A 26218-nucleotide genomic window follows, 5' to 3' on the forward strand; every position below is an offset into this window, starting at 1 on the left:
CAAAGATTCGTAAGTATGAATCTTTGATTTTTTTTTATTTATTATTATTACGAATGGTTTACTAACCATTCTTTCTTTTTTTTATAGGATCAGGTGGGTTTCTGAAGAATGAAAACCCAAAAATAAAGATTCGTAAGTACAGATCTTTAATTTTTATTTATTTATTATTATTACAAATGGTTTACTAACCATTCTTTCTTTTTTTTATAGTTTAGGTGGGCTTCTGAAGAATGAAAACCCAAAGATTCGTAAGTACGAATCTTTATATATTTTTTTTTATTTTTTTTTATCATTTTGGAATGGTTTACTAACCGTTCCTTTCTTTTTTTATAGGTTCAGCAGGCTTCTGTGTGGAAAAACCAAGATTCGTAAGTACAAATCTTGGTTTAATTTTTTTAATTTTTTTTTAATATTAATAAATGGTTACTAATAACCGTTCTTTCTTTTTTTTAGGTTCGGTGGGCTTCTGACCTTTGGGAAAAAGGAACCAAGATTCATAAGTATGACAATTAAATAAAATATATAAATATTTTTAAGTGACTGATCGACACTTAACAGGATAAAATGACCGGCAACCTATAATTAATTTTATGGGCTTTGTTATTAATAAAAAAACTTTTTTTGGAATCTTGCGTTCTTTATTATACAAACTTTCTCAATGAGCAAAAAAAGACAGTATACAATAACCCTTTTGGCCAAGGGAATTATTTCAGAAGATTTGCATTACGGTATATATGCACGAAATTGGTGGGAATTATGTAAATTTGATAAAACTAACGCTAATTTGATACCTTATCGATTATTTATGTCTGTTAATTGTTATCTTAACAATAAGAACTTTGCAATAACAGTTCTTAATAATGAACAAACACAAAATCCATGTTTCCGCTGTGTTTGTGATGATAAAGATTCTGGAGCTCAGCCATCAGCTTCTGTAGCAATTAATGAAACGTATAACCAAATTTTTGGTAATAAAACAAAATATTCAGGATTAGCTGTTATGGGGTTTGATAATGAATCAATTATTCATGAGTTAATAGCAGATGTTCAATTTATTCCAATATTTATTCATTTAGATAAAATATTAATTGTGGTCAGTAAAATTGGTATTTCATCTTGTGAAGAATATTATGGTGCTGGTCCAGGATATCTTTCTACACTTATAACGAAATATAATGGTAAACAATCACTTTTTATACAATCTATACTAGAAGATGAATGTAGTTTGGACGTTTATTATGAAGGTATTAAATTATACCATAATAAGGATACTACGCCTAATAAAATTTGGGAGACTATTGGCATTCTCAGAAAATATGATGGAGTGACTTTATTTGGAATCACTAATTCATACGTTCAACAAAAATTGGAAGAATTGAAAAAGAATAATAATATAATTACTTGTATGAGTGATAATTGGGAAAATATTGATTTACTGAATCTTATATTTGAACAAAATATAAAAAAACGTTAAATTGCTAATACATTTTCAGATTGATCAAACTTATTTACAAACTGGTACAAACAAACTAATACAATAATTCAATTTCCTGCAATTTTATTTCAAATTTATCTGGAAAATTATCAATTTCAAGAAAAAGAATTAGGTGCATGGCGAGCAATGCTTCGTGCCTCTGGTTGTATTAATATCACCTCATTTTCAAAAAAATGGCATATAATTGAATTTTGGATAAAGGCACCAGATTCTTCACCTGATAGGGAAAATCTAGCGAAACTTTTTAAATCAGGAATGCTAGTAGTGATAGAAAAGAAATCTAACCCTGATAATGAAAATAAAACACTTTGGAAAAGTTTACAAAAAGCTTTAGAAAAAAATAAAAGAGGAGATGATGGAAAAGTTAGAATTCTTTCAATAATTGCCGAAAATTTTACATATAAAAAACTCAAAGAAAAGTTTGGGGTAAAGCCAAAATCTATATTTATTGAATTTACTATAAAATAAATCTTAAAAAAACTGTTATTATTACATACAGGTAGGAAATGATACAATTAATTCCACACGAAAACATGCAAAACTTAATGGACCAGGAGCACCAAGCCTAATAAAACCAAGAAGAATTGTTAAACAAATGTCTGAAATTAAAGAAAAACAATTTCTAATATTTTTTCAGGATCGAAGTATAGTTGTACAAAGTTCTTACAAAGTGGATAAAAATGGATTGCCAATATTATATATGCGTGATCAAAAAACTAAACTGTGGAAAAAATTTGAAGAAACTTTTCCTAATGGTATGAAAAAGACATCATTTATGGGCCGATTAGCAAACTGTAGTAATATCAAATATCGAGATGATATGGGTGAACTTTGTCTCACCTGTAATGAGTATGGCTATACTTCATTTGAATCTTTAATAGCTATTGCACGCAATACATTTTCACAAAAAGATCAATTAGTAAGTAAATTCTATTTTGATAAATGAATTATTTTAGGTTGAAAAATATTATTTACCTTTTAATATATCCTCAGGATAATATATTGCGAAAAATTGATGCTTTAAAGCGCCATATGCGTTATGGTTATGAAAGAGAATTAGTGGTTGATGCTGATGGTACAACAAAACATAATCCCATTGTTTGCCATATGCCTTTGGAAAATGTTCTGAAAAACATAATTCATGGTGCTTAGAATGTGATAAGTTTTTTGAATTTTTTGAATTTATGCAATTACATGTAATGGAAGATCAAGCCACTTCTTTAGAATAAATAAAAAAACAATTGCAGTATTTTTTAGCCCATACAACTAAGGCTCCGATCAGTTTCAGTAATTACCGAACCGAACCGATCAGTTTCGGTATCGGAACAGTTTCGGTATTCTGATTTACTGAACCGAACCTTTCGGTAAATTTACTGATCGGTTTCGGTAACTTCGGTTTCGGTATCGGTTTTGCGATTTACCGAACCGATTTACTGAACTGATATTTTCGGTATCAGTTTCAGTAAATTTTACCGATCACTTTGGTAAATTTTACTGATCACTTTGGTAAATTTTACTGATCATTTCGGTAAATTTACCGAACTGATTTGCCGAACGTTTTGTGACGTTGATAAAAAACGTCGCAAAACGTTTTTTTTGACAATTTAATAAAAATGTTGCGAAACATTTTTATTAGTTAATTTATTTAAAAAAAAATGTTTCGCAACGTTTTTTTTGATAATTTAATAAAAACGTTGCGAAACATTTTTATTAATTAATTTATTTTAAAAAAATGTTTCGCAACGTTTTTTTTGACAATTTAATAAAAACGTTGCGAAACGTTTTTATTTGTTAATTAATTTTAAAAAAATGTTTCGCAACGTTTTTCATAACTTTAATAGAAAACGTTGCGAAACGTTTTTTATTAGTTATTAATTTAAAAAAATGTTTCGCAATGTTTTTTTGATAATTTAATAAAAACGTTGCGAAACATTTTTATTAGTTAATTTATTTAAAAAAAAACGTTTGCAACATTTTTTTCAGTAAGCTTAATAGAAAATGTTGCGAAACATTTTTTATTAGTTAATTAATTAAAAAAAACGTTTCGCAACGTTTTTTTCAATAATTTAATAAAAGCGTTGTGAAAGCGTTTTATTTGTTAATTTATTTTAAAAAAAATGTTTCTTTCAACGTTTTTTTCAACAACTTAATAGAAACGCGTTGAAACGTTTTTTATTAGTTAATTAATTTAAAAAAAAGCGTTTCGCTAACGTTTTTTTTGATAATTTAATAAAAATGTTGCAAAAGCGGTTTTATTTAAAAAAAAGCGTTTTGCAAGCGTTTTTTTCAATAACTTAATAAGCGTTGAAACGTTTTTTATTAGTTAATTAAAAAAATTAAAAAAAATGTTTCGCAACGTTTTTTTTCAATAATTTAATAAAAACGTTGCGAAACGGTTTTATTAATTAATTTATTTTAAAAAAAAACATTTCGCAACATTTTTTTTTGATAATTTAATAAAAACGTTGCGAAACGTTTTTATTTGTTAATTTATTTTAAAAAAAAACATTTCGCAACGTTTTTTTCAATAAGCTTAATAGAAAATGTTGCGAAACGTTTTTTATTAAGAATTATTAATTTAATAAAAACGTTGCGAAACGTTTTTATTAGTTAATTTAATTAAAAAAAAACGTTTTCGCACATTTTTTTTAATAAAAAACGTTGCGAAAACGTTAAAAACTGAACCGATAATGAATCAGTAAATCGGTTCAGTTTTCAGTATTTACTGGTCGGTTTCGGTATTGATGATTACCGAAACCGATTGGTTTTGGTAATTAACAATGCCGATACCGATCAATTTGGTTCGGAGCCCTACATACAACGCATAAAGTATACTTGAATGCTCAATTTAAAGCTACATTAACCACCCTTGATGAGCATGGTACGTTACTTGTTGCTGATTATAAGATGAGATTTTGCCAAAATCTGCTCGGGAAACTAAAGCAGAATTTCTTGGCAAACGTAGATGGACTCTTCACACAATTCTAGTTTTTATAAAAAAAAATAATTGCAAAGAATTAGACGTAAAAGCTTATGATCACTGGTCAACTGATACCAAGCAAGATGCTTGGTTTACTGCCTCCTCTTTTGAAGCTGTTTTTGAAACAATAAAACATAAACCAAAATGGATTAGAATAATATCAGATAATGGGGTACATTACCATTCATCAGAACTTATGGCTATAGTTGCGCGTTGGAATGAATGGTATCAAATTGAAGTTCGTGATTGGCAATTCTCGAATAGGTGAAGTTAAAACAACAATTGATTCCCATCATGCTGCAGTAAGTATTATAATATATATAGATATAGCAATAGATTTTATATTAAAATTACCATTTTCTTTTAGATTTTCCATTCAATCAAACGATATATTCAGATTGGATATGATATTCGTGATGGAGAGGATATAGTAGAAGCGGCTAAACATTTATCTGGTACATCACTAGCACATTTGAAACCAAATTGAAGTCAATTTGAATCTGAAAATGAAAATCCAAATAATGTTAGCAAAAAGAACTAAATTCAAAACCAAGTGTCAAAACTATAAAAGGGATTTCAAATTTATTTTACTGGAAATGGCCAATTTCTGGCGAAATGATAGGACTACATGTAATGTGCCCGATCACTTTCACATTTTCTTTACCTAGCGGAATAATTTTGCCATCCCACTTGCAATTGCAAAACTTTGTACCAAACCAATTGTTCGTCCCCATCCAAAGATTTCTGAACAAGGCTGAGCTTCGATCAACTTGGACAATTCCCCTGCCAGGTAATCAATTGAAATAGATGTATTTTTTTATAAACATGTTTGACTAACATGTTCTATAGACATAAATTCAGTTAGAATACCAGAATTCACGGATAATAACAATCGCAATGATGAATTAGAAGATGCAAAGTAAAGAAACATGTAAGCTTAAACAGACATAATTCAAAAATTGAAAACTTACATTTTTTTGCATTGAATCAGTTCTGTTGATGTGAATTTTTAATTACCTATGGGATGGACGTTGAAAAGCAAGTAAAAATTAGGAGGGAAAGGAAGGGGGAAAAGAATGAAAAAGAAGGTGAAGGAGTTGCTAAAGGGTTTTTTTTTGAATGGAAATCTCAACCAAAAGGATAAAATGTCGGCAAAGGATATGTATAATGAGCTGATGACATTTGTTGAATCTGGTGAATTGGAAGCTGAAGATGTCCCTAAGATAGCAATGATACAAAACTGGATTTCAGCTTATGCACGAACATTCAAAGAGCAAGCTACAGAAAATATGGTAAACAACATACTATAGCATAGTATAATAAGCAGATCTAGTAAATATTGGTAATACTCAATATATTAAGATAAAAAAATAAAAAAAAAACGGCTAAATTAAAACTAAAAAAGGTTTAAAAACTAAATGAAGCTAACAAATTAACTCATTTTTTGGTCAAAATTGTTGAAAAATAAATTGTCTAAAATTCAAATTACTGGAAATTTATGGCCAGAATCTCACGTTCTTACATAGTAAAGTTGAAGCTGTGGAACTTTGGCGACTTCAAATTTTGCAAGTGGCTTAGCTAGGATTGTCACTATCGACTACCATCTTTAAAATTTGTACGTCATATCACGTGATGAGTCGACGATCTGGTAAAAAAGGAGTATTAGCCATTTTTGGCAATAATCTGCGTAAATCGGTATTATTAAATTTCTCCGGTTGAGTGGCGATCTGTCCCTTAAACTTATATAAATTTATATGAAAATTTTATATAAAATATATAATGGCATATAAAATATCCATATAATATTTATTTAACTGTAATTACGTATAAATTTATATTTAGATAATTATGAAATATTTATATAAAATTTATTTAACTATAAATTATACATAAATTTATATCTAAATAATTCTATATTTATGCTAATTTTATACAAAATATTTATAATATTTCTACAATTATATAAAAAATAAATAAATAATTTATATGTATTACAGATTTATAAAAATTTATATAATAAATTTACATTGAATATATATAAGATTATAGATACTACATAGGCTCTACAAAAAATACAACTCTCGATGATAGGAATTTTTATATAATAAATTGATTTTCTTTACCATAATATTCTGCTTCATTACAAAGCATTTTAATATATTTTTTTATTTTTATTATGATAAAATTTAACTTTATGCATTTTTTACAAGCTTACAAAAATAATTCTTTTTTTAGGGTTCTATGTAAAGTCAAAATGCCACTTCTAAACATTAAAAATCATCATAATAAAAGTTGTTCATCATAGAAAATTCTACATATTCTATTAAGCTTTAATATAGTTGCAATCAAATCCCAATGAGATCGTCAAAGTTAAATGCAAAATTTCTTGAAATTTTTTGTCATTTAAAAAATACAACTTTTGACCAATGGTCAATCTTCAATCTTATAATATGTAATTAATAAATAATGATTATTGTCACATAAATTATGATTTAAGCTCTTTGTGAAAAAAAATTTTATTAGAATAACTTCATTTTTCATAAAATTAGATGAGAACTGAATTTTCGGTAAAATTGCAGGCAAATTTGCCTGCAATGTTTTACCGTTTAAGGGATAGTATAAAAAATATTGATTTCTTGCTCTTAAAATTTATGATTTTAAATTTAATAAAAAAATTATTTACTAAAAGTTAATAAAACAATAAAAACAATAAAATATGCTTTACTGATAAAAAATGATAAGTTCGTTTGATTTTTACTTGGAAATTTATGTCTGCTTATTTATTAATAAAATAAAACGCGTAACCCATAAAATGAATATAATAAATAACACCTAAATAAATATAAAAACGCGCGTCTCCTATGTCTCCTGATAGATATAATAAAGCAAATACAATAAATAACACCTAAATAATATAAAAACGCGTATCTACTAATAAAATAAATATAATAAATAACACCTAAAAACGCGTCTCTCGGACTCTCTCCTAACTCTCCTAATAAATATAATAAAACAAGTATAATAAATAACCTAATAAATATATAAACGCGCGTTGCCTAAAGAGATTTAAAAATGTATAATGCACTTAATATTGTTACAAAGTATAATTATAACTCCACAAATATGTAAAATAATTCAATAAAATAATTATTTGAGTAATGCTTTACTTGTTAAGACTTTATTTAGCCTTCAAAGAATGACCAAAGTACCAAAATTACGCTCTAATCTTTGTATAAAGAAGATAAACAAAAAAAATAAAAAACAGTTAATATAGTAGTTAAAAATAAACCAACAATAAATTTTATACTAAATAATTATTTAAACTCGATATTTACAGCTTTTCATAAACTTTTTGTCTGACATTAAAAAAAGAAAGAGAAAAAAGAAGAAAGAGTTAAAATTACTGTTGTTAAACGTACGGTAAATAAATAAATAAATCAATGAGGCTGATGTGGCACAGGGGTAGAAAAGTGACGGTGATACTGGGGAAGATCAAATTTAATGGGCGATGCATCGCACACATCGCACAGCGGCACAGGTGATGAATAAATTTACTCATAAAAAAATATATTATAATTACCAACTCAAATTTATTATTAGTTAACTATTAGATATTTTATTCCAGAAAATTTATAAGTTATATATCTAAGATATCTGATAACTTTTACAGTATTCAATTTATATTATTATTTTTATGTTAAATCCTAAGTGTAAAGGAAAAAAAATAATAAAGAAAGTCATTATATTAATTCAAAGATCCTCTGCAATTAGAAGCACCACAATGACAAGGAATTTTGTCATGCTTGTCTATAGGAAACTTTAATTAAAAAAATAAGTTAACATACTAGCAATAATAGAATAGTAAATCTTTCTTATTGACTTATGTAAATATGTACCTTATAATCATAAGTAATCTCTTCTCCAAATTCAATATCTCGTTTGGCATATATAGCGATCTTCTTTTTCCCCTTAATGGTAAGAATTTTAGCATTGCAATTTGGCTATATATATCATAATTGTACAATAATTATTTGAAAGTTAGTAATATTAAAAAACCATATCATATATTTATTCTATTAACATACATCGCATGAATGATTTATCAATCTTGCATTATTTCCCATCTTGGTGGCATCAATAATGGTATCATCTCCAACACGAAACATATAGCTCCCGTCAATGCCTTCAGCTTTATACTTTCTTTCCCGCAGATCTGCAACTGCTTGACGTATAAGTTCTCCAGTATATTGAATAACGAATTCATTTGCTTTAATGCGCTCCAAGGCAAAGAGTCCATAATGATGAATCTTAGATTTTGCAATTGTAAGTTCTTTCTCACGTGCTTTAAGTGGATTGTATAGTAGAATATCGGCATCAGTTGCTACATCCTGATACTCTGCCATTCGAGACTGAAGTTCACGGCGTTTGGCACGTGACGCACGTGAACTCGGAGCCGGCGCTTTATCTGTTGCATAGGAAGTACCAGGTATGCCATATGCAACATATTTGCGCTTTTCCTCTGGAGGTATTTTATAATAGCCTTCAGTTCTGGCGCAACCAGTCTTATGAGGTCCATCATCTGGTGCATAATCCTTAAAAGATTCAACGTGATCTAGAATGAATTTAAGATTAGTAATGTATAAATCACGTTTTTATTCACGTTATCATACTACTTACCACCCACTCGTATAGTAAACTCTACTTCGTTTTCAGACCATTCTATAGGCTCACCATCGCTACCAATTAGGCCCTTTTCATTCAACTCGAGATAAAGTCGAATCATATCCAAATCATATGCATCAGTAATTTCATCACCTGATGTAAGATAATCTCTATCAATATATTCATCATCATCGTTTGCAGATTCATCGTAAAGGTGTGGTTTATAGGGTGATTGACCATCGCTGTCACTAGTCTCGGAACTAATAATCACATCATTTGAAGATCGATTAATAATTCGTCTAATATTATCATTACTTTGTTGACTTTTTACATTAGTCGTGACACCTTCTTTCAATTTGCGATTCTGTCTTTGTTTTGTTACGTCAGAAGAACCACCCGCTTCTAAATTTGTCTTTATATTAGAAACAGGCATAATCTTTTGTTTTCGTACTGTTTTTATGGATTCAAGTAGAGAAATATCAGCTTCTTTATTAATATTAGAAATTGTTGCATCAACATTCTTTGATTTGCGTAAAATTTTAGATTTTGTGGTGCTCTCAGTAACATTCTGAGTATTTGGTTTGGATATTTGTTTTTGAGAAAGTTTCTTTTGCTGCAACGCTTGGTTACGCTTCTTTTCATCACTATCAACCTTTTTATTATCTTCAACCTTCGTTGATGCTGAAACGATATTCTTTGGAAGTGGTTTTCTTTTAGCATCTTGTGCCTTCATCCTCTTCCGATCTTTATCAGTCTCATTTGAAGAATCAGAAGATGAATAATCCCAGTCACTTATATTTGGTTTTCTGTAACCTTCAAAAATTTTTGAACTTGGTTGCGGTTTACTTTGATAACTCTTAAGTTTTGTTTGCCGATTAACATTTACATGCTTACCAATAGATTCAACCCTTGATGAATTAATTCTCTGTAGCGGTTTTTTTAAATTTGAATTACTTTTGTCTTCAGATAACCCAATTTCATATCTCGAAACATGAGAAGATTCTTGTCGTTTAATCGACAAGGAATTGATCTGGCCAATTGTCTCATTATCTTTATTATCAAACTTCATAGGTATGTCATTTTGGATACGATTCTTTGGTTCGTTAACAGGATGTGATTTTGATAAACTATCCTTATTAAGTTGAGACTTTTTCCTGTATTTCGCGTGATCTCTTGACGGAATCTCAACTGAAGAATTCTTTGTACCATCAAATTTTTCTGTTGTCCAGTAATCACGTGTATCACTAACTTCCGATTTTTTGTCATCAGAATAAGCTTCTTTAAAAATGTCACGACCACTACGAATCACTTCACGATCATTGTTACGAAAAACGAATCGGTCGTTATCACGAATGGTAGAACGATCATGAATTCGAGAAATATCACGATCATGACTACGAGAACTATCACGATTGTAAATTTGAACTGAATCCCGATCTCGATTTCGAACAGAATCATAGTTACGACTGCGCCCATAATCACGATCACGACTTCTTTGTTGATTACTATTTCCAATAGGACTTCTGCCTCGACTTCGACTACGACTTCTCTCTATAGTAAGATTGTTTCTAATAAACCTCTCCCTGGAAGAATTACGCCTTCGTCTTTCTTGATTTCTATTACGATCATTACTATAATCAGGTATATATTGATCATATGAACGCTTAGAAGGGACAACTGTCAGTATACTATAATCCAAATGTTGCGAATTTGAATCAACAGGATACCTTTCGAACCATTTTCCTTTGTCTCTAGATGATGAATGTCCACTAATAGGTCCAAATAATGATTCGTCTTCATAATTTGAGTCAATTTCGCCTTCCTCTTTATCATCATCGATTGGTTTTTTAGGAGCCGATTCTACCTTTTGATCATGTTTTTCTGGCGAAGCATGTGATCTATTATCAGAGTCTCTAGAGTGAGAAATCGAAAGAACAGACTTCTTTTTGGTCTTGTCTGATTCTGAATATTGTGATGCGCTTGAAGTTTTCGCTAGTGGAACCGAACCAATTACAGCAGGTGGAGATGGCGCGTCGCCTATTTCCATATCATCGTCATTAGGTAACGGTGACGGTTCACGCATTTTATTATTAATGAAGGGTTCTAATGAACGCTGGTTTTCAGCAATTATTGCATCAGCGGCCGCTTTTAATTTCGAACCTACAACAAAAAGAATTAAATAAATCATTTTTTCAATTCAATGTGATTTCAGGAAATAACAAACCATCATTATCAAGTTCTAGTTTTATGGGTGGACCATTGAATAATTGTTTTCCATTAAATTTAAATATTGAGTCTCTAGCAGCATTCAATGCATCGCCATCATTTTCTTCGTAAAAAGTTAATCTAGCAAGTCCAAGACTATTATTGTGAATTTGATTTTTTTCAATTTTGCAATAAAGTACATTTCCACATTCCTCAAATGGTATTTGAAGTTGACGCTCAGTTACGAATTTATCAAGTTGAGATATAAACACTGAAGCTTCCTTTGGTTTGTTTGCGTTGTTATCGCTCTTTTAAGTTGAAATGAAAGAATATATGTGTATAAAAACATCTATATAAAAATTAATTAAATACATTACATATCAACAATAGATAATTACCTCATACTTTAAGATTTGTAATGACTTTAAATACCGTTGTCTTTTTCCATTGACGCGTTTACCATAACTTCGTAGAGGGCCACGCGGATCTGACATGGAACACTTTCGTAACTAACGTATAAAACTGTCAAAATCAACATAAATTGGAAAATTAAACATTACAAGAAAATTAACGTTGTGGTTATTAGAACTGAGACCGACTTGATCACCATTTCGGGTAAGACTTATACTTCTTTGTAATGTTTCAGGTGTAAGTTTGGGATCGTGAAGTATAATAAAATCTTCTTGATCGTCTTTCCGAACGTCTTCACGATCGTCTTGTTGAACATGTGAAGTAGCTGGTGCAGAAAAAGATCTAAGACGTGGTTTATAATGCTTTAAAATGAGTCTGGATTTGTTATCTACTTCAAGAATTGGAAAATATTCTGGAAAAGTCTCTTTGATGTTGGGTTGTGACTCGAGATTTGAGGGTTCCATTTTACGAGAACGATTAATACCAAAAGTTGGTTAAAAAAACCATAAATTACTATATATAGAATAACGGTATGTACGATGAGAGTCCGTGCACCATGCAATCAATCGACATTTTTATAAACTAAAATAATACTATGAAAATATTAGGTTAAAACAACTTCATGATGAATAATAATTTGCCTATCGAGGTAAACTTTGCTAAAATTCCCATAAAAATTTGAAAAGGTCATTGACATATTCGTTATTGCATAGAAAATCAGAGAATATACGTGTTTATATAAGTCTTCAACGTGGGAATCAAGAATTGTACTTCGATATGATGTCGTCTATTCTCAGTTTACTGAATGGAATAATAAACCATGCTCATTTTATACAATTGAATGGGGAGATATACCAAGAAAAAGAATAAGGCAGGAAGAAAATGGGTCAAAATACATGCTTTACAGTGGTGGGTGCTTTTATTCGTAATGATTTGGATAAAATTTTATTCCCTCAAATACAAATTATTTAGCATTCTAATTTAGCAACCAATATGGCTCTAACGATGACTAATGAAGCATATTTAAGCATATTAGAATGTCAGTTGTATCCAGAAGGTAGCCCATTGAATTATGGTTTAGTAAATTCAATTCAGTCAGCTAAAAGGACAAGCGTAAAACATTGTGATGTAAGTTAAGTTTGCGAAATGTGACTTCGAATAAATTTTATTGAATATATATTTTTTTTATCAAATCTTCTCTTCACAATATAGAATATAAACTTCTATCAACGAATTTTACATCATGAAATTGATTCACTTCAACAAGCAAGGTATATTTGAATTTAGAAATATCTCATTATTATTAAATCAAAGATGAATTCACTGATGTTTTTGAGCCATTTTTAAAAATTTTATAAGACTTTTAACTTCGCAGAAGGTTGTTACAAGCGGAAAGCAATTTATTTATGTATGGGATCTGAAAAACACGTTAGTTCGTTCTGAAAACGAAAGGTAAATTTATTCTGTATCGTTTAAAATCACATGAATTTGATTAATTTTTTACTTTATTTAGACCTGCTGCACAAATTAAATTGGCTCTCGACGATAGTAGCTCATCAATAATCGGGCCAGCATTATGTGTGGCCAAAAACAAACAAATAGTAGTTAATGGTGGTAAGTGAAGTAGAATAACTAATTACACAGTGTTTTTTAATATACTTTTATATAAGCATATAATATTTCATAATTTTTTATAGCTGAAAATGGATATTTAGCCCTATGGAATTTGGCCGATTATCAAACAGGATCAAATCAAAGAGGTATATAAATTTATTCGGAGCAAAATATACTTTGTCTGCAATTTTTTTTTCTGCATACTGGTAACAAGTAAATCGTTCAATGTAATTTTTAGCACTTATGCCCAGAAATAAAAATAAGATTACTGAAGACCCTACAAATAAAATCCTATCATGTGATTGTAAGGAAGATAGTACAAATATATCTTGTACTTCAAGTCGAGGAAATGTGATTATTTGGGATTATCGTACGAACAAAATCGCCCAAAATGTAAGTCGATCGAATAATATATTTTAAATCAAAAAAAAAATTTCAGTGAAAATAAATGTATAATTTTCAGGTGGAAAAAGCACATAAGGCAGCGGCTATGAGTTGTCATATGAATCCACACAAAGAACATTATCTATTAACATCTAGTGCAGATGGTATTATTGAATGGTGGGACACTCGAAAGATGAAGAACGTGTTCAAAAATTCTGAAGTAAATATTCATATTAGTTAGATTATGATCAATATAATTGATAATAGAATTAATCTTTTTTTTTTTGCAAAGCCATCTCCGTTATCCACTTTTAAGCAACACCAAAGTTCCGTAAATAAAGTATCTTGGTCGCCTCATAACAATGAATTATTTGCCAGTTGTTCGGATGATTGCAGTGTTATCATTTGGAATACAGAAGTAAATCGCGATCTTTTTCTTCCATTTATCCAATAATATTCTATTATTAATTTACATTTTTCTTTTGTTTTGTTTCGAGGGTATAAATAAAAATAATAACGATAAGCAGGAAGGCGCGAAATTTAAGCATACGGGTCACAGGTTAATTGAAGTTATCTATCAACTATTTTTTATGAAATAAATTATTAATTCACTGGCCTTATATATTCATCTAGGCAAAAAGTATTAGATATTGCATGGCATCCTGATCCAGAGTTCAGCAAAACAATAGCTTCCGTTTCCCCCTTTGTTTCTCATCATGGTGTTTCCGGATTATTACAAGGTTCAATAAATCGCAGCATTCGTGTTGTTTTAATTAATAAAAAAGCACGATTTTAATTTTTTAATATTTTTTAGTTTGGAGACCAAATATTAATATTGACTTGATGAATAAAAATTGTAGATAATTTAGATATATTTAAGGGTATGTCAAGAATTGCGGATAATATTATTTCAATTTTTAACTAATATTTATTCTAACATCTAATTAAATTATTTAAAGTATCAACAAATTACGATAGACTTTAGTACGCATTTTTTTTTAAAAAATAAAAAACATCATTGTACATTTTATCAATAAAAAGCAATTACTAGTTCCTTAATAATGTAAATGCTAAGATTATTAGCATTACAATTTCCTTTAATAATTCACACTTTCTGATAGTAGCTGACGAATTCTCATTATCATCAACTTTATATTAAAATTTTAATCCAACTCGATGAAAGATTTTTAATCCCATCCAAGGTATCGAGTGGTAAGTCGTTTATTTCTGCATCATTTTTAGGTTGTGAAGTCTAAATAAACAAGGAAAGGATGAAGAATAACTAGTATAAAAATTATTAAATATTTATTTTTAAATCTTGAATTATGCAAAATTTCTCTTTATAAAAATTTAAATAAATAACAGATTAAAAACTTAAACTATAATTCGACTCTATAAGGTTTTTCGCTTTCCTTAATTGGAAGTTCGCCGCAATCGATAATTGTTACATTTTCTTTCGGTCGATCTGATGGTCCTTTTTCTACATCTTCAATTTTATGCACAATATCCATCCCTTCCAAAACATATCCGAAGACAACATGGCGTTCATCAAGCCATGAGGTTGCTTTAGTAGTGATAAAAAACTAATAGCAATAGTTTGGTTAGAAATCACTTGTAATATTAATGTTATATAACAAAAATACTCTTACTTGAGATCCATTAGTATCAGGTCCAGCATTTGCCATACTCAAAACACCTGGCCCAGTGTGACGAAGTTTGAAATTCTCATCAGCAAACTTATTTCCATAGATAGATTTACCACCTGTTCCGTCACCTTTTGTGAAATCTCCACCTTGAATCATAAAATCCTAAAAATACGATTTAAACAAATTTACTTCAGGAAATAAAGAGATTAAGTTAAAATTTATTGATATACCTTTATGACACGATGAAAGATTGAACCTTTATATCCAAATCCTTTTTCTCCAGTTGCTAATGCACGGAAATTTTCAACTGTCTTGGGGACAGTCTGTAACATCATTAGTTAGGTTGAATTCAGTTTCGAATTTTAATAATTAAATGAGTACCTTGCCATATAAACCAATGACTATACGCCCTAATTCTTCATCACCATGCTTGACATCAAAGAATACTAATAAACGAATTAATCAATGAAAAATAATAATAAAAAGTTGTGCATATATAAAGTTCGAGATGTCTCACCTTTATTTGTTATAACAGGTCCCTTAGCTGCAATCACTCTTGGTAACAAGCAAACAATAACAACTAATAATAACAGATGTAATAATGTACTGAATCGAGTTTTCATTTTAACTTGGGAAGTTGAAAGAACTAGTACTAAATTAACGTTAAATGATGAATTTTAATAAAAATTGATTACACAAAACTCTATCGCAGGTTACACTTGACCGCAGCATAACTATAACTAATAACGTCTGAACATAATATTTCATTTTTTGCAGGTGATTGACATAAAACTTCTGAATTTTACTGAAACTTTTTGATTTTGCCTAATAAATATTTCGATATTCAGAAAAATTTCATTCTCTAATAATTCTTTTCAGACTGTTGGCAACGAAAACAGCAGTCAAAAGATAACCTTTTTCAAAACTTTGAATAACAACATATGTTCTTTCGCTACAATAATGACCCAACTACAAGAAAAAATCTCTAATCTTTCGCAAACTCTCGTCCAACTTTGTGTTGGTGAGTTGTCAAAAGAAACACTAGATAAAATACTTGAGGTAAGTTTTATTTGCCGGTAGCTATAATACGCGTTTGTTTGTGTTCAAAGATATCCAACCAGAGCTATTTTGGTCTCATTTTTGTATATCATTTCGAACGTATTTTTTTTATGGTCTATTGACTATAAAAATTCGCGAAATTTAAAATAAAAAGAATTATTTTTTTTTTTCAAAATATAATAGTAAATAAATAAATATATTATGTAAATATGAATAAAAAAATTTTTTACGTTTCGTATACTATTTATTATAGACCCTAAAAACTATGAAAGTTCTTGGGGCCACTGAAGAAACAAACTCATCCTATGCTAACGCAAAGAGTTACTTGCGTGAATGTGAACTAAAGGCTAAGGCACAATCAAAGTTGAATGAAGAACAATTGTCAAGAATTAGCAACCAAAAAGCCGCTTACGCTCGGCTAGTCAGTGAACAACAAATACCACTTAATATGCAATTAGGAATGCTATCTAAAGAACAGGCTGAGAAGGAAAAAGAAGACCTACTTTCATATAAACTAGCTAGAACAGTAATCTTTGACGACTTTACAGGAGAAATCCCTATACCTAACATACCAACACCTGAAAATGTTGAGAAGATGCAATACGAAGCTGAAGAAAGTGAACATTCTTTACGTGCCAGAATACAAAATCGTATTAGGCAACTTGAAAGCTTACCATCCAATTTATCAAATGATCCACCTGCACTCAGAAGTCAAGTAAATGTAGAATTAAGAAATAAGCCTGGCCCAAAAATTAAAGCATTAATAGAACTTAAAAGTTTAAAATTATATAAGATACAGCAGAAGGTATATTAACCTTTTTTATATTTATTTAATGCATATTTGTCTAAATTAATCGTTTCACTCATTTTGAAAATTTACGTCAGATTCGACATGATGTATTACAATATTCACAATTTAGGAAACCAGAACCTATCGTGTCTATGGTTAACCGTAGGCGACCAGTAAAGCAAAAGATACGAACTTGGACCGCCACTCAGGCAGCGGAAAAAGAGAGAGTTGAGAGATCGACACGCAGCCAAAGGCTAATGCGACAGGATTTTCTAGATAATATTATAGCTCACGGTGATGATATGATAAGCCGCAATAAGAAGAAACAGAACATGAGAATGAAATTAGGTCGTGCCATTTTGAATTATCATGTGATCCTTCAAAAAGAGTATCAAAGAAAGACAGATCGATACTCTAAGGAACGATTAGCAGCGTTAAAGAATAATGACGAGGAGGCCTACTTAAAACTTATTGATGAGGCAAAAGACACTCGTATTACTCATCTATTAAGGCAAACGGACGTTTATCTCGAGTCATTAGCAAAGGCAGTAATTGCTCAACAAAACGAATTTCAACAATTTTCACCTATGGATTCATCTCTGAAACCTGGTAGTAGTATCATACGACCAAATGATACATTTATTACATCGGCCAATAATAATCATAACTTCTTGAATAATGTTGCGATATCAAATGATAGTCATATTCAGGCAGTGAGTGGGACTATCGAAACAGCAATTAATGGTGATTCTACTCGTTCTACTGATAATTCTATGAAAATATCAAATCTTCTTATTAACGATGCCGTTCCAGATACTAGTAAAAGTGAGAATAAAAATGAGGAAAACACCTATATAACAAATGAAGTTGATATTAACGATCGTTCCAATGACGATCTCACGGGTGTAGTTGATCTCAGTAAGCCCTCGACTCCAGTTGAAGATGAAGATAATATTATTCAAACTACGGTATGAATAAATTTTATGATGAAACAATATTCATTCATGAACTTCCCGAATTTAAATGGTTAATTTTCAATTATAGGATGGAAAGAAGATTGATTATTATGCTGTCGCGCATCGTATACAAGAAGAAGTACATCAGCCTATCATGTTAGATGGTGGTACATTGAAGGAATATCAACTCAAAGGTCTTCAATGGATGGTTTCATTGTATAATAATCGTCTTAACGGAATCCTTGCTGATGAAATGGGTCTTGGTAAAACTATTCAGACGATATCTTTGATAACTTATCTCATCGAAAAGAAACAACAACACGGTCCATTCTTGATTATTGTTCCATTATCGTAAGTAAGATTGATAAATAATCTTTTTTTATGAATAGAGCAGTCATTATTAGCCTAATTTTATGATAATTATAGAACTTTAACCAATTGGAATTTGGAGTTTGATAAATGGGCACCTTCTGTTAAAAAATGTATTTATAAAGGCCCACCTCCTGAGCGTAAAGAGATTCAGAAGCGATATTTAAGACACGGCAACTACCATGTCTGCCTAACAACTTACGACTTCATCATTAAAGACAAGACGGTCTTGAGCAAGCCAAAATGGCTTTATGTTATTATCGACGAAGGTCACCGTATGAAGAACACAAATTCAAAGCTATCCATGGTTTTGTGTAATGATTATGTCTTTCGATATCGATTAATATTAACTGGAACACCATTGCAGGTAATATTATCTTACTTGGTTCATTTGATGCGATTTTCATTTAATTGTCTTGTATATGCATAACATTAGCTAACATATATTCCTTATCATATACAGAATAATCTGCCAGAATTGTGGTCTTTATTGAACTTTGTTTTACCAAAAATATTTGATTCTGTGAAGAGCTTTGATGAATGGTTTAACACTCCGTTCGCGAATACAGGTGGTCAAGATAAGATCGCATTGAACGAAGAAGAATCTTTATTGATTATCCGTCGGTTGCACAAGGTAATATAATATTCGAAATTAATATACAGAATAATCGTCACTAAAAAGCATGTTTAATTCTAACGTATTCTTTTTTACATACTTAGGTTTTGAGACCTTTCCTGCTTCGAAGATTAAAAAAAGATGTGGAATCAGAACTTCCTGATAAAATCGAGACTGTTATAAAAGTCAAGATGTCAGCTTTACAAGTGAAACTTTTCAATCAAATGAAAAAACATGGAGCCTTATTTGTTAATAAAGGCGAGAAAGGGTAAGTAAATTACTTGCAACGTAACTATGGTTTTCTTTAATCACAGATATTTTGTTAAATTGACTTCATTTAGAAAAACTGGTATTAAAGGACTCAATAATACCATTATGCAACTCCGTAAGATTTGCAATCATCCATTCGTATTTGAGGAGGTTGAAAAGGACACGAATCTTCATAATGATAATAATCTCCTTTATCGTGTTTCCGGTAAATTCGAGTTTTTGGACCGGGTTTTACCCAAATTTTATCAGAGCAAGCATAGAGTATGTAATTATTCAATAAAGTGTCCTTTTTATACAATCTAAGTAGCTTTTTTATGTTAATCTAATTTAAATAAAACAGGTCTTAATTTTCTTCCAAATGACAACTATTATGACTATAATGGAAGATTATCTTGCTTGGCGTGGATATCATTTTCTCCGACTGGACGGCAGTACAAAAGCAGATGATCGGTCAGCTAAACTTAAAGAATTCAACGACCCAAATTCACCTCATTTTATCTTTCTACTCAGTACAAGAGCTGGTGGATTAGGTTTGAATTTACAGACCGCAGATACAGTTATTATATTTGACTCTGACTGGAATCCTCATCAGGATCTCCAAGCTCAAGATCGTGCCCACAGAATCGGACAAACCAACGAAGTCAGAATTTTACGATTAATTTGTCAAAAATCGATCGAAGAGACTATTCTCGCAAGAGCTCAGTATAAACTTGATATCGATGGTAAAGTCATCCAAGCTGGTAAATTCGATCAGAAAAGTACCGCTGAAGAGCGTGAAGCTTTTCTACGTTCTCTTTTGGAAACCGGTGACGCAGAAATTAATGATCCTGAAGACGAGGAACGAGAGGTTTTAGAAGATGATGAGATCAATTTACTAATTTCTCGGAACGAAGAGGAGCTCGAGCTATTTAAAAAAATTGATATTGCCAGGCAGAAAAGAGAAGAAGAGCTTTGGAAAGAATCTGGTGGAGATGGTCCTCTACCTGCAAGATTAATTCAAGAAAATGAGTTGCCTGAGGTATATAAGAAAGAATATGAGACACGTCCTGGTGATTCTACTGAATATGGTCGAGGACAAAGACAAAGGAAAGAAGTATATTATACTGACGGTTTAACAGATGAGCAATTTATTAATGTAAGTATTATTATTAAAGATTCTTTAATTGATTTGCATATTGATTGTAATTATTTTTGGGTTATTAATTTATAATAGATTATAGATATGGATGAAGAAGAGTTTAACAGAGTTATTGCTGAAAAGCAAAAACTACTCCTTAAGAATCGAGAAAATTCAAGGAAACGTATGTTTCAACAGAAAGGCGAAGATTCCCAAGCAACAGCAGAATCTGTTGCGGAGACTTCCTCAATTTCATCATCCGTACGTACTTCCAAGAGGGTTGCAAAACTTAAGGCAGAAAATGATGCTGATATTGACACAGACCCTATGGCAACACCTTCAATGTCTATTAAACTTTCTCGCAGGAAAGGAAAAGGTAAAATGATTGAACAACTAAGCCCTGAAGAAAATGATCAATCCCAAGATACATTTTCTTCTTCCAGACCTAAAAGAAAGATTAAAAGGTTTAAAATATTCGAGGATGATGACGACATGTTTAATAAAAGCCTATTTGAGGAGTCATCAACACTTATATCTATCAAAGGAAAAAAACGAAAGCATAATACGGATGACAATGTAATATTTTAATATTGATGTGATTAAATTATTTTGTCGATCGAAGTTCTTTTAACTTAGTAGAGTCTTTATTTCAGAAACGTCGATTAAAGTTAACTGATTTTAATGATGGCAAGGAGAAAGTTATGAGAATGAAGCCTATTTTTCAGGAATGTATTTCTCACATTGAAAATGTGAAGGATGAGTACGTATAAGAAAGTATTTCTACAGTTTTTAATGTGAATTTAAATATTTTTATTATGTAATTTATACTTTTTTTTCTTTTTTTTTATTTTTTTAAAAAAAAGAAACTCAAGAGTACGGGCGGAAATCTTTTTTGATCTTCCAAGTAAAAAGGAATACCCAGAATATTATAGAATAATTAAGAGGCCAATTGCTATTAACACCATCAGATCTCGGATTGAGAAAGAAAAATATAAAACGCTTGGCCAGTTCCGAGATGATGTAATCTTGATGTTCCGAAATGCACAAATCTTCAACGAAGACGATTCTGAGGTTTTTAAAGACTCCCAAGCGTTAGAAGTTAATATTATTTCACATGTTATGATATTTTAATTTGTAATGCTTTATGTAATATTAAATAATTTTTTTTATCAATCATTACAGAAGGAGTTTGACAATAGATTCCGAGAGCTTACAAGAGAAACCGAAGAATTATTAAATTTCGACAATGTCGAGCCGATGGAAGTTGACGATTTCCTTGTATAATGTGATTATATTTTTTCAAGCTAAACTTATGAATAGTAGTAATTAGTTTAACATTGACTGTAAAAGTTAATTACATAAAATCCTGTAAATAAAAAAAAATAATAATAGTTGAATTAGATTACATTGTTATGAATTAATAATAATTAACTATTAAGGCTTATAATATTTAAAATATGTAAAATTATATTTGGCAAATAAAAATTAATTTATAAAAGTTTAAATTTTAAGACAAAATGCAACATAAACATATTGCTGATTTAAAAGTAGATATTCAATTAAATTTAAGAATACCCTTGAAACAACCTGCTACTCTATTATTCTTTACTTTCATTTTTTCCTAGCCGGCCCTTTCTCATTTATTAATTTATGAAAAAAATATGGTGCGCACAGTCTAAAGCCACCACTTTTTTTATTTTTTGGCCAAATTTTTATAAAATCATGTGAGCAAATTTCATTGGTCAATATTTACTTATCATATATATATATAGATGGGTTTGTAGAATAGAATACCAATTGTTTAGCCAGAATTAATATTAATTCTGGCTAAAATGATTTATAAATTCATATTATCAAAAAGAATCTGTTGTTTTATTATATATAAAATTGTAATACCCATTAAATTTTTTCTATATTCATTATGAATAATAAACATACTATATTTAATTTGTTTCAAAAAAAATAAAGTTTATAGATAAATAATTCTCATTCAGTTATTTTAAACAAAATATTTTTATATTAATTCTTAATTTAGGCCAGTTTATAAATTTTGGCCTGCATTATATTAGTATTAAACTGGCCAAATTCCTTCAAATTTATTCAAAACATAGTAAAATAACTAAAATTAAAACTTATATATCTTATGCTACAGTAATTAAATTTGAAAAAACTCTCTGTTATATAAAAGTATACTGTTTAAACTACAATATTACAGAAAGTTTTTTTATTAAAATTTTTTTTCTATTTATTTGAAATCACATAATAAAAAGTGGTGGCTTTAGATTGTATGTACCATATAATAAAAGATTTTACTTCAAATTTTTTAAACATGCATATGATTTACGAAATTAACTTAGCATTAATTTATAATTGCATTTTTAAATTTGGAAACAAAATCAGTTTACCAAGTCAACTCTTAAAGCTAACTTTGGAGCTAATTCCTCTGGAACCGTTTGTTTCACTTGCTCTACTCGGTTCAGCTCAAGTGCATATTTTATGTATATATACATTCTCAAATATAAATTTTATCAATAAAAAATAATTTGCATATATCTGGTTTGTAATAAAAAAAATTTAATGCATTAAATTAGCCTAGAATCAAAAACTTCCTTTTTCTTATACATTTTATTTATTTCATTCACTATTTTCTTTGTTAATGATGCGTGTGATTATTAAAAAAGCTCAGGCTAGTACACAAGACTACAATAAATTACCAGATTTCTTTAAAAATGCTTGGTAATTTTCATATTGCATGAAAGTTTATAAATTTCTGATGAAATCGTTCAAATTTTTTTTTATTTGAAAGCTAGTCCATTGTAGATTTTAAATTTTAAATAAAAAAAGGATATTTTATAGTATGGAAAAAAATTGTCTAATTGTTAATTATGACAGCCTTTTTTAGAATTATTTTGTATATTTATTTACATAGATAGGTTTTAGAATGTCATTTATATAACATTTTTAATTACATTTTTAAAAACTACAACTGATTAGCTTTCAAATAAAAAAAAATTTATTAAAATCTATTGAAAATTGACAGACTTTTGTATATCTAGAAAAATGCCAATTTTACTGAAAATTACTAATAAACTTGAAAAATAATAGTAAAATATAGTAAAATAGGCATTTTTTAAGATATATACAAGTCTGTCAAATTTTAACAGATTATAATTATTATTTTTTTATTTGAAAGATAATCAATTGTAGTTGTTAAAAATGCAAATAAAAATGGTTGACATATTTGAAATTTTAAAAGTTATCTATGTGCAAATAAATATATAAAATAACCTCAAAAAGTTATCATATTTTATAATCAGATAATTTTTTTTATATCTTATAAACATTTTTTTTTTATTTAAGATATAAAATCTACGAAGGATTATCTTTCAAATAAAAAAAAAATTGAGTGATTTCATCAAAACTTATGTATTTTTATGCAATTGAAAATTACCAAGCATTTTTAAAGAAATCCGGTAATTTATTGTAGGCTTGTGTATTGTTAACGGTCCAGTTTAGTCTGACTTTAAGCTGAGCCGATTAGAAGTTAAGCTGATTCAGACTGAACCATATTGACTTGAAAGTTCAAGTCAAACTAAACTGGACTGACGATGATGTTCGAAGGTTAACTGATAGGACTAATAGAACCAATGGAACTGAAAGAAATCTATGATGCTGATGGCCGTAATTCTGGCCAAATTAACAAATTTTAGTCAGGACTATACATAATATCAGCCAAATAAGCATAATTTCAGCTAACACTATACTGTAATACTGGTCAAATAAGCATAATTTCAGCTAGTACTAATTATATGCATTCTTTACATTATCGTTGTAATCAGACAAGATGATCTGATCATTTATAGTCCTATCAGCCCATCAGCCCATCACCATCAGCCCACTACTATCGGCCTCATCAGTTCTATCAGTCCCACCTGGACTGCCATTAATTATCAGGCCATTAGTCCCCATTCGGTCCCTATTAAGGTTTTCCATAAGTCATTTCAACTAAATTGGACTAAACTGAATCAACTTCAAGTTGAAGTCAAACTGAGCTGAATCAGCTTTAAGTTAAAGTTGAACTGAATTAATCCCATTGGCGTAGTTTGGCGTACTTCAGCATAACTTGAATTTAACAATACTAGCTTAAACATATAATTTTTAACCAAAATGATGTCTAACTTCTAATCTAATCACCTCTAATTCTAAGACGTGATAAACAGAGTGAAAATAATCAGTTAATTTTATTTCAACACGTGACAATTAACTCATAAATAATTTTCTCTAGTATCACCGTTACTTTTCTACTTCACATGATTTTGTATTACATCAGCCTTATTTAATATTGCTGCCCAAAATTTACTAGTTTCCGAAACTGCCAAAACTAAAACTAGTAGAAATTATTTCAGAAAAATTTCACTTTTCAAAATTGCAAAAACTTTTGAAACTATACTAAATTCTGAAATCATGACCAAATTGTCATATGCATGCATTATGATAATCAAATTTTTTTTATATAAAAATTTTACTCTGAATAAAGAGCTTTTTACTGAATATAAAAAATAATTTATTAAAAATCATTTTTAATATAACCAAAATTGTAAACTCATTAAAAAATTTTAATATTAATTACTAAATTTGCAAATTTATCAAGATTTTTGCCCAAATTTGCAAATTTATTGAAATATTTTGTTACTAATAAGTAATAATTACAATATTTCTTGAGATTTTCAACATCATGCTTAAACATTTCCCATATTTTTGTTTGCTGTCCCCTTATTTAAAAATCAATAAAATATAATAAAAGACTTTCTTTTGGTTTTTTTTAATAAAGAGCAACTGTTAAAAAAATGGCTCGTCATAAGTTTACTACACTACCTATATCAACTGCACCCGTTACTCCTACTACACCCGTTACTCTTACTACTACTTCAGAAAATAATGATACAATACATCCTAAACACGCTGGAGGACGTCCACCAAATCCTGTTTGGGAGTATTTTGAAAAAGAACCACTCCCTTCTGCAGGATACTTTTCGGTAAAGTGTAAATATTGTATGGTTTTTATACCACAAGGATGACCTTATGAACTTCAAATTCACTTGGCTAAAAATGGTCAATCATACTCTGATGATGTTTGACTAAAGTATTTAACAATCATAGTTAAAAATAATAAAGATAGTGATGATGAACCATGTGAAAGTAATAAGTGAACTCATCAGACTACTTTGAATGATCATTAGGATGATAAAAGTAAGATAACTAAGTCTAGAAAAAAAAGAATAAATCAAGCGTGGGTTAAAGCCTTTGTAGGCTGTGGTATTCCATTCTCAGCAATTGAAAATCCATTCTTTATAGATGCCATTAAGTCCTTTTGGCCTGCATATAATCCTCCATCATGTAATCATTTATCCAGAATATTACTGAATTATAAAGTAATAAAAATAAATTCCAAAGTAGAAAATATTTTAAAAAATGCTGAGAATCTTACATTAGGTAATTAATAAAATAAAAAGCAAAATTTTTTATACAATATTTAATGTATCTAATATTATTTTATTATTTATATTAGGTTTTAATGGATAGTCAAGTCCTAAAGGTTTATCTGTATATAACTTCATTATTATAACTCCAGATAGACAGGAAT

The 26218-nt window shown here is 29.4% G+C and overlaps 7 protein-coding genes across 8 annotated transcripts; 5 read left to right on the plus strand and 2 right to left on the minus strand.

The window, feature by feature from the left end:
• Positions 1-4693: 4693 nt before the first annotated feature.
• Positions 4694-4962, plus strand: OCT59_030156 (uncharacterized protein; the record flags this gene model as incomplete). Its single annotated transcript, XM_066146477.1, has 2 exons — positions 4694-4777; positions 4843-4962. 2 exons carry the CDS (start codon positions 4694-4696, stop codon positions 4960-4962), a joined length of 204 nt encoding a protein of 67 aa, XP_065995118.1.
• Positions 4963-5620: 658 nt separating this feature from the next.
• OCT59_030157 (uncharacterized protein) lies at positions 5621-6053 on the plus strand (the record flags this gene model as incomplete). The annotated part of the gene is made up of 2 exons (XM_066146478.1): positions 5621-5767; positions 5982-6053. The coding sequence occupies 2 exons, from the start codon at positions 5621-5623 to the stop codon at positions 6051-6053; spliced, it is 219 nt and encodes a 72-aa protein (XP_065995119.1).
• Positions 6054-8220: 2167 nt separating this feature from the next.
• On the minus strand, positions 8221-12217 carry OCT59_030158 (uncharacterized protein; the record flags this gene model as incomplete). The annotated part of the gene is made up of 8 exons (XM_066146479.1): positions 8221-8292; positions 8372-8476; positions 8561-9087; positions 9153-9950; positions 10032-11297; positions 11362-11650; positions 11741-11851; positions 11942-12217. 8 exons carry the CDS (start codon positions 12215-12217, stop codon positions 8221-8223), a joined length of 3444 nt encoding a protein of 1147 aa, XP_065995120.1.
• A 143-nt stretch (positions 12218-12360) lies between these two features.
• Positions 12361-14879, plus strand: OCT59_030159 (uncharacterized protein; the record flags this gene model as incomplete). Its single annotated transcript, XM_066146480.1, has 15 exons — positions 12361-12402; positions 12467-12662; positions 12739-12881; positions 12966-13024; positions 13113-13205; positions 13267-13367; positions 13451-13513; positions 13606-13760; positions 13831-13971; positions 14044-14169; positions 14249-14310; positions 14385-14491; positions 14612-14632; positions 14711-14735; positions 14876-14879. Exons 1-15 carry the CDS (start codon positions 12376-12378, stop codon positions 14877-14879), a joined length of 1323 nt encoding a protein of 440 aa, XP_065995121.1. The 5' UTR covers positions 12361-12375.
• Positions 14803-16440, minus strand: OCT59_030160 (uncharacterized protein). Of its 2 annotated transcripts, XM_025318539.2 has the most exons (5): positions 15915-16440; positions 15779-15843; positions 15628-15720; positions 15401-15559; positions 14803-15334 (listed from the first exon to the last, which is right to left on the minus strand). In XM_025318539.2, exons 1-5 carry the CDS (start codon positions 16018-16020, stop codon positions 15131-15133), a joined length of 627 nt encoding a protein of 208 aa, XP_025175908.1. In that variant the 5' UTR covers positions 16021-16440; the 3' UTR covers positions 14803-15130. The 2 variants fall into 2 exon arrangements, with proteins under 2 accessions (XP_025175908.1, XP_065995122.1); XM_066146482.1 differs by having other exon boundaries at positions 15628-15843.
• Positions 16358-21988, plus strand: OCT59_030161 (uncharacterized protein; the record flags this gene model as incomplete). Its single annotated transcript, XM_066146483.1, has 14 exons — positions 16358-16456; positions 16710-17261; positions 17342-17990; positions 18060-18214; positions 18291-18553; positions 18629-18938; positions 19035-19205; positions 19292-19455; positions 19529-19718; positions 19798-20592; positions 20671-21150; positions 21228-21334; positions 21438-21672; positions 21757-21988. 14 exons carry the CDS (start codon positions 16358-16360, stop codon positions 21856-21858), a joined length of 4272 nt encoding a protein of 1423 aa, XP_065995123.1. The 3' UTR covers positions 21859-21988.
• Positions 21989-25421: 3433 nt separating this feature from the next.
• OCT59_030162 (uncharacterized protein) lies at positions 25422-25652 on the plus strand (the record flags this gene model as incomplete). The annotated part of the gene is made up of 1 exon (XM_066146484.1): positions 25422-25652. The coding sequence occupies one exon, from the start codon at positions 25422-25424 to the stop codon at positions 25650-25652; it is 231 nt and encodes a 76-aa protein (XP_065995124.1).
• Positions 25653-26218: the final 566 nt, after the last annotated feature.

This window comes from Rhizophagus irregularis, chromosome 9 (genome assembly GCF_026210795.1).
Source record: "Rhizophagus irregularis chromosome 9, complete sequence".
Classification (NCBI taxonomy): domain Eukaryota; kingdom Fungi; phylum Glomeromycota; class Glomeromycetes; order Glomerales; family Glomeraceae; genus Rhizophagus; species Rhizophagus irregularis.